This window comes from Neoarius graeffei, chromosome 8, assembly GCF_027579695.1.
Source record: "Neoarius graeffei isolate fNeoGra1 chromosome 8, fNeoGra1.pri, whole genome shotgun sequence".
NCBI classification, from domain to species: Eukaryota; Metazoa; Chordata; class Actinopteri; order Siluriformes; family Ariidae; genus Neoarius; species Neoarius graeffei.
The window spans coordinates 44,524,896-44,534,001 of record NC_083576.1 but is presented as its reverse complement, the minus strand read 5'-3'; the positions used below and the strand labels follow the sequence as shown (position 1 = coordinate 44,534,001).

Genomic DNA, 9,106 nt, shown 5'->3' with positions numbered 1-9,106 from the left:
TGTGTTTTGGTAAACTGGGATGTATGGATGCTCTCATCCCATCCCACCCCACTCTCTCTCGGGTTTGTTGACTGCTTTATGTCCCAGGGCTCCCTGATGTCTGTGTTACCTTCTGGCTCTCCCTTTTAGTTGTGCTGTCATAGTCTTGCCAGAATCCCTGCACTCAGTGCAAAATGTATACTGTTCTTACTCTTTAGGTGACAGTGGGCATATCTAACAACCTGTCTCTCTCTCAGTCTCTGTTGAGTTGCTTGCCAATCCTGAGACACCAGTGATGCTGACCTCTTCTCCTCCTTGGACTCACCTGATCCATCCTGATGCCCTATGTTTAGCTGGAGTCTCATCACTTTGGATGGTCCCATATGGACAGTCGAAAGTCACACTTGGAAGATGGCTCTGGACACTTACAGTAATGAATCTATGGCTGAAGACTACATTTGACTTGCTGACTTTAGGACTGCAGTTGTCACGAACAGTTTTGCACTCAAGTTTCCATCAAAGAACAGTTTACAACTTCAACAAAACAAAGTTCATGTTTAAATTATAATTATTTTTCTGGTTAAACAGTTATATTTTGTGACTATATAGGACACTGTTATAGAAGCAAATTATTTATGCTATCTGTTATCACCCAAATGAGGATGGGTTCCCTTTTGAGTCTGGTTTCTTCCTCATGTTGTCTGAGGGAGTTTTTCCTTGCCACTGTTGCCACAGGATTGCTTATCGAGGATAAATTAGGGATAAAATTATCTCATATTTAAAGTCTTTAATTTTCTGTAAAGCTGCTTTGCGCAATGTCTGTTGTTAAAAGTACTATACAAATAAATTTGAATTGACTTGATGTTTGTGTAGTACATGTAGCTTAATTTTTCACTAAAAACTAAATTTTTACACTAAATTTTGTGCTGATGTATACTACACTTTTAAATATTTTATCATGGCTTATAGGCTAGGCTTGATGTGCGCAGGTATGTTTCGGCCTGGGTTTTGCTCTTTTGAATACTGCAAAAGTCCCCCCCATACAATTCATAAGCTCTTTTTATTTTGCTTTCTGTGGAATGCTACTTTACTTTATGGAATCAAATTTAATGTTGAGCTAATACTGTGAAGTGAGAAATGTGCTGCTGCAATCTGAATTTAAAATTCACATGTGTGTGTGTGTGTGTGTGTAATTATATATATATATATATATATATATATATATATATATATATATATATATATATATATATATATATAAACTTAATTTGAATTTGTAAGTAGTTTTGTTGAACTTAGTTGAATTAAATCAAATTGAAATTGTATTCCATGCCTTCAACTGATGTACTAAGTTCTCATCTCATTATCTGTAGCCACTTTATCCTGTTCTACAGGGTCGCAGGCAAGCTGGAGCCTATCCCAGCTGACTACAGGCGAAAGGCGGGGTACACCCTGGACAAGTCGCCAGGTCATCACAGGGCTGACTCATAGACACAGACAACCATTCACACTCGCACCTACGGTCAATTTAGAGTCACCAGTTAACCTAACCTGCATGTCTTTGGACTGTGGGGAAAACCGGAGCACCCGGAGGAAACCCACGCGAACATGGGGAGAACATGCAAACTCCACACAGAAAGGCCCTCGCCGGCCACGGAGCTCAAACCCGGACCTTCTTGCTGTGAGGTGACAGCGCTAACCACTACACCACCGTGCCGCCCCATGTACTAAGTTTTTAAATTACATTTTTATGATAATCAGGGGCGGCACGGTGGTGTAGTGGTTAGAGCTGTCGCCTCACAGCAAGAAGGTCCGGGTTCGAGCCCTATGGCCGGCGAGGGCCTTTCTGTGTGGAGTTTGCATGTTCGGGTTGTCTGTGTCTGTCAGCCCTGTGATGACCTGGCGACTTGTCCAGGGTGTACCCCGCCTTTCGCCCGTAGTCAGCTGGGATAGGCTCCAGCTTGCCTGCGACCCTGTAGAACAGGATAAAGCGGCTACAGATAATGAGATGAATGAGATGATAATCAGGTGTGAAATTGAAATGTATTTTTTTTACTCACAATTCATGATGCATTTCAAATTCAGTTCTTGAAATACAAACAATTAGCAAAGGAACACACATGTGATTAGTCTTTTCACTTATTTGAACATTCTCGCTGTGCTTAATGGCTGAAATTGAGACGATGAGATGTGCTCCTTCACTTTTCCCAAGTCTCCGAATTGTAGTGTTTTTAAAACTCGAATGTGAGTTTGAAATACATTGTGTTGGGGGTGAATTTCAACTTTCTACACCCGATTGTTCCAAAATTGAATTTGAGACCTTGGATACATATTCAAGCCATGGCATACAATTCTAATGTGACCTAATACAACTTCAAATCTTAATTTACAAATTTAAACGCTTAAAAAAAATCAGATTGTAGTGGCAGATTTTTCATACCATAACCTAATAATAACAGTGGGCTTTTTTTTTTTTTTGGCTTCACACCCAAACTAAGCTCACAGCCTATAGTAGCCGAAGTATAATGGTGAATGCAGTGGATTTCTATACAGGCTACGCTTCAATGACGCGCGTGCGGAAAACAGACACTGCAAAGTGCGCAGCCAGACGCGCAGACTCGCGTTTAACGGTCACGTGTGACGCGCATCTCGCAGAGAAACGCGTGAATTGAGCCAGAGGAGGACACAACATTGCCTAATGACCTCACAAAGCACATGAAAGCTGCAAGTGAACAGCAAAAATCATGGATAGGCCTATTTTTAAAAATAATTTTAAATGTTTTAATAGTTGCATTTTCTTATTGTGGTCCTCTTTGAGAAAGTAATATGCAAACTGTCTCAAACATAGGCAGGTTAGTGTCTTATTTAATGTAGATATTTCAAATTACTAAATGGTTTGGAGGCTACTTGTTTTTATTCCGGTTATAAGTTCTTCTAGTTTTCTTGGCGGAAGTGCGGCCAAAGGGGGGGAAAAGACTATCTTCCGTTTCATTTCCCTGAGAGTCATGGAATGAAGGTAAATTTTGCAGGTCTTTCGAGGCTAGTTTTCTGAACCAGTATATCTGGGTGTAAAATATAGCCTAGATATTTAGGGAATAAAGCAGAATCTTCCAAACTTTGGCTTGGGGCGCGCGAGGCGCGACCTCCTGTGGTGACGTGCACACTCCGGAAGCGCTGGACAAATTAGCCGGAAGGACGCAGCGCGAGGAGAGTCATTATGCAAATCCCAGACGTCACTTTCCGCCTGTAAACAAGCCTTAGCTTTTCTGCACAGCAGATGAACTGGAAAGTGAAGTTGCTGTGTCTGGTTCGTTTATGGTCACTTGTTTTTACTACTGATGATTGATAATAATAATAATAATAATAATAATAATAATAATGTTTATTATTATTATTATTATTATTATTATTATTATTATTATTATTATTATAAATGTACAGCTCCATAGAGCAACTGAAATACAACTTTCACACATAATTTTCCATGTATAATCTTTTTCTCATGACAGACTACACTTTGCTATTTAAGTTCCTTGGCTCCTCATCCAAACCTCCCCATGGGCCTGAAGGTTGCAGGCTGAGAAAATGCATATATTAGTCTGAATTAGTATTCAACTCAGGCATTGCATTTCAAGGCAACCCTTCCCCTCTTCCTCCCTCCCTCCCCCTCTCCCTCCCTCTCTCCCGTGCAAACAAACAGACTTTCGGCAATAGGCCTCGGTTAAGGTGAAAGACGTTATTCCAGTCTTACGGCCACTGCACGCTTAAAACACTTCTGCTTTGGGTTTCTAGTTTATCTTATCAAATGTAGTATCGATAACCGTGGTTGGGCTAATTTTAAGTTCCAGTATGAAATACATTTCGTTCTCATTTAAAATGCATGACAAATCGCACGACATATTAGTCAAATAAATAGTAAAGATAGTTGAATTAATTAAAAAAAAAAAGAAATAATAATAATAATAATAATGTAGGCTAGAACTCAAATTATATCAACAAGTTGTTTAATTCCAACATACATTATACAGTTTGCTCCAAAAACATAATACAAGCTTTATACTGAAAATAAATAATCGCTTGACCTGTTTTTAAATTTGGAATAATACTGCCAAAAACGTCAATTTCTTTCATGAAAATATCTTTTTTTTTTTACATCACTAAGTGCATGAATAACTAAACGGTATTTCGTTTAAATTAATAAATTCAAAAAGTTTGTAATATACAAAACTGTACAGTATTGGAAAAAATATTTAGGAAACGAACCAATACCAGGAGTATTTAAGATTATAAAACTTTAGATACTGAAGGTGTACAATAAAATAAGTCTAGGCTATAAGTGTAGCGCAACGCTTTCGCTGGCAAAGTAGCTTTCTGTTCGGTTTTAGTGTTCAGTACACAGTAATATGGTCAATGATGGATGACTAAAAACAACCCCACACAACCATGAGATAATACTTGTTTGCTTGTGCGTTGCTTTTCAGAGCAACATTTCTACAAACTAACGCCGTGCTCCTGAAGTGCTGTACTTGTTTCTGCCTTATAATATCGCACGGAAATAAAAGTACACGGTCATGACTTGATTGCAGTGAAGTGATGCGAGTAAAATAAAACAAACGTGATAAAAAAAATACTTTGAGATGAAAGCTTTAAAAGCGCGAGGTTTAAAATGGCCGTCGACAGAATTCAGCGATGGAAATCGACTGAAATTGAATACATCAGATAACAAATCACTGTCTTCTTATTACACAAATGTGCAAGTTAAACACTAGCGCATGGAAAGCTACGCAACTTGACAAATAAAAACAAAGACCATGCGATAACATGTGTAAAAATGACCAGCCTACTCAACCTGATGTATAATTGTAGGCTTTTTTTTTTTTTTACAACCAAGGCGCTGGGAGGTCTTTTTAATAGGCACAATATATATATTTTTTCATATTCTTGCTGTGATACAAAAAAAAAAGAACATTTTGGTAAAGAACGTACATTTGCGATTCAAATAAACTTTTGTTTTTGTCGCATTAATGCCCATCTCGCGGGAAAGAAAGTCAAAAACCGAAGGGCAACATCTCGCTTATTGGTTTTGGGGCTCACAGACTTTCGCTTCTTGTCATTAAGGAAATATGAAAGCGAAAAGGACCGAGAGTTGGAGAAGCAAGAGCCACCATTAAAAGAAAAAAACAAACAAACCCCAAAAGATTCCGGTTTTGTGAGCGCGCTCTTGGTCAGAGATCACGGCACGAGGAGCTGTCCGCGTTCACGGTGTGTGCGTAAACCTCATGTCCTTGCTGCTCTCCCGGCGGCGTCATGCGCTTCTCTTTTTGCCGTCGGTTACAAAACCAAACGCGCACCACCTCCTTCTCCAGCTGCAGGCTGTCTGCCAGAGACGAAATCTCCTGCGCTGCTGGTTTGGGGCACTTCAAGAAGTGGGTTTCGAGCACACCCTTGACGCTCACCTCGATCGACGTCCGTTTCTTGCGCTTCCTGCCCTGTGCTGCGATCTTATCGATGCTACTCGGGCTGCCTGTGGACGAGTCAGCCTCTTCAAGCCACTTGTTCAGCAGCGGTTTGAGCTTGCACATGTTTTTAAAGCTGAGCTGCAGTGCTTCGAAGCGACAGATCGTGGTCTGCGAGAACACATTGCCGTAAAGCGTGCCCAGTGCCAGTCCGACGTCGGCCTGCGTGAAGCCAAGTTTTATCCTGCGCTGTTTGAATTGTTTGGCGAACTGCTCGAGCTCGTCGGATGTCGGCGTCTCCTCATCCGAGTGATCGTGGCAGTGATGCGCTCCCAGCTCGCCGGGCTCGGGCGTCTCGCGTAGTCCGGGATGCAAACTCTGGGTCGGAGCAGAGCTCGGTGGCGGCGGCGGCGGCGGCGTTAAACCTCCGTGCATGCCGTTAACAGAGAAACCCGTCTGGGAGTAGAGATTGATGGATGATGAGTTGTGAGACGTGCCCCATGCGCCCGCATGATGATTCGTGTGCGGCGAGTGGTGCGCCACATGCGCCGCCGAGCGGTGATGGATGATCGCCCCGAGCTGAAGGTCTTCCCGTCCCGGCTTTACGTCCTGCTGCTCGAGCGACGCCGACCAAGGGCTGCCCTCGGCTAAGCTGCTCACCCACTGGTGCCCGATCGGGTGTCCATTGCTCTGCACACCCTGCAGGTAGTCGCTTTGGAGCAGTTTCTGGTGGTTTCGGAAAGGGCTCCCCCCTTGTTGCATGACCGAGGCGTCTGGGTGGACCATGGAAGTCGAGCTGAGAATGCTGTAGGGATTCGAAGCAGCTGTGGCCATTGCTTACCAGAGATCCCCCCTACTAGTTATAATGTGGCTAAGGGAGCAGCTTCAGCCTTTGACATCTCCCAGACTCTGGAGCCAAAGCGGCAGCTTGTGAAATGACTGGCAGCCGCGACGGCCAATCGAAACGTGGCTCACCGCCTTGCTGGTGTGTCACAGCTACTGGTGAAGTGGGAGGCCTCTTAAATCCCGACGATACCCGAGCATTTGTGGAGTAAAACGACACAAAACAGGAAGTGAATCTATGCATTTGCCCTTTTTGCAGCGCAGTGATTGTCTAATATGTCGATCATATTTACTGGAGTGTCCTCTCTATTTTAGACTCTGCCATTATCCCGGTTTTCTCGCTCACATTCATTGACATCAACTTGTAACTGTCTTCATTTGTCTGCTTCGTTGAAAAAGTTGATTGTTCATTTTCAGTGTAGTTTTTTCTTCTTCTCCCTAGCAAAGCCATCTGTTCGTCCTGCTGATGGCTCCGTTTATTTACAATTTACATTTGCTCGTTTGGTCAAATGAAGAAATGGCATGCATCCATCAAATGAGCAATGCACACGAAATCTGTCTACGAAAGCTTGAATCCATAAATAGCAAAGTTCTTATAGCTGCTTAAACACACACACACACACACACTATATATATATATATATATATATATATATATATATATATATATATATATATATATATATATATATATATATAATGTATGTGCAGTGTTTATTCCCAGTGAGCTCCAAAAATATTCTCTGTGGTTCATAACAACTCTGGAATCTTGCACCTAGGTCTTTAAGAATCTCGACAGGTCTTCACCGAGTTGAAAAAAAAAAAGAGAAACACATCTTTGCATATTTCAGAGGTTACCTAGCTGCGTAATTATATTTGCCATTAGAAGACTACATTGGAGACCCCTTATTGGTTTGAAATTCCATTAAATATATTGCAAGAGCTCCCAGGTTAAGCTTGATTTAAATTTGCATACATTTTCATACATTTAGCAGAAATAAAAGAAGGCTACCAGTCACCAGAAAGTCATTAAAGACTGAAGCTTCTCTAAGGAAAGAGATCAGGAGGAAATAGTGAGGAAGCTATCAGCCCTTAACAGGTGAGCGTTTTGCACTCTTACAAACACATCCTGTAGATGGCTTACATACATTTGTGTGACAGTGTATCATAAGGGAGGAAATGGAGAGGAGAAGGCATAGAGACATTTGAATTTCATCCTATTCATCTACTAAGTAATAGTTTCACCCAGTGAACCTGGACCATATTTAATAACAGAGAATCAAAATTAAGGGCAGCATTCTATAAAAAGCACTTGATTTTTTAAAATGCAAAAAACATTCTGCCGTTTCTTTATTTGAGATTTCCGTACACTTTGTTATGTTTAAATTATATTCACAGCATTTTTGAATCCTTTTGGCTTCACGAAAGAAAATAATATTTTTTCTGGAGAAATGTTATTTTATAGAATACTTTGATTTTACTTCAATGACGTGAACGGATAGCTTTATTGCAAAGCCTTTGAAGTGGTGACGGAAATATGGATACAATGCCGCTGGAATCATAGGAAACGTTTTCCCATGCTCTTATAATAAATCATAAGCGCTTATATGCTACTGTTGGCTTTATGAGTTCAGGTAGAGAATAATTTTAATTCTGATATTACTGAATGCGTTTTGTGATTTATCAAGTATAATATTCCAGCTGTCCGTGTAATGCAAATGCAATAATGCAGACCACAAGACTGAGGTTTTCTGGGAATTATTTACAAATTGTGATTTTTTTCGAGAATTATTTACATCTTGTGATTTTTAATATCCATTTTAAATTGTGATAGCGTGTACATTTGAGAAATAAAGCTATGGGACTGAACGAGTAGGCTCCTTGCCTCGTCCTCACTCCATAGTCTAAGTTTCCAAGTGTAACAGATGCTGCTCTCAGGCCGAGGCCCTTTATTCAGGCGCACATTTTTCCCTCCCAATTCGCGTTTCCATAGCGAGCTGAATAAAAGGCAAATCCGCGTCCCGAGCCGAATAAAGAGCCTCATTGAAAAGAGGGCCCAAGCTGGACGCTGCGGAAAAATCGGACCGCCCAGTGCCTCATGTGCTACAGTTACAACAGAGTACACTTGGGGCATCGATAGGAGTACCAGTCTCATAATAATAAGCAATAATAATTATAACAAAAATAGTGAGAGCAAGGATAAGCAAGGTTTCTCATATGCACTTAGGATACAGCATCAAAATCTGAGCAACTTCCGAAATAACGGTTCGACAAATAAATAATAGGAATAATAAAAATGAACAATTTATACAGCAGCCTATGAATGTGGTGTTCTACTTATTTTTAATCAATAAAATTCTGGCGATAACGTATTTTGTGAGAAATACATTGCATACAAAATATAAATTAAATAAAAGAAACCCGCGATCTATTAAATCAGTGAGAAAAAAAGTGAAGAATATGTTTCGGATATGTATTTATTTATTTATTTGGGGGGGGGGGGACCCGGATTGTCAAACTTTAAAAATTCCTGCATCTTCATTTATTATTATTATTATTATTATTATTATTATTATTATTATTATTATTATTATTATTATGTCTAGGGTCTATTTACTAGTTTCGGCTACATATTCTTTAACAAACAGAAACAAACACATAGTCTACTGCGATGAATTTGAAGTTCAATAAGACAAAATATATTGAGTATAAAATGCATAAAACCAGCCATATTATTCATATTCATAAAAACCTACTTTCAAACAAACCATCAGTTTTTACTGCCATGTAACAGACGTGTATTGTTCGTTGTTGAGGTTTGGTATGTT

At 40.2% G+C, this 9,106-nt stretch overlaps 1 protein-coding gene across 1 annotated transcript; it reads right to left on the bottom strand.

Moving 5' to 3' along the window:
- Positions 1-5,204: 5,204 nt before the first annotated feature.
- LOC132890115 (POU domain, class 3, transcription factor 4-like) lies at positions 5,205-6,269 on the bottom strand. The gene has a single exon (XM_060926903.1). The coding sequence runs from the start codon at positions 6,267-6,269 to the stop codon at positions 5,205-5,207; it is 1,065 nt and encodes a 354-aa protein (XP_060782886.1).
- Positions 6,270-9,106: the final 2,837 nt, after the last annotated feature.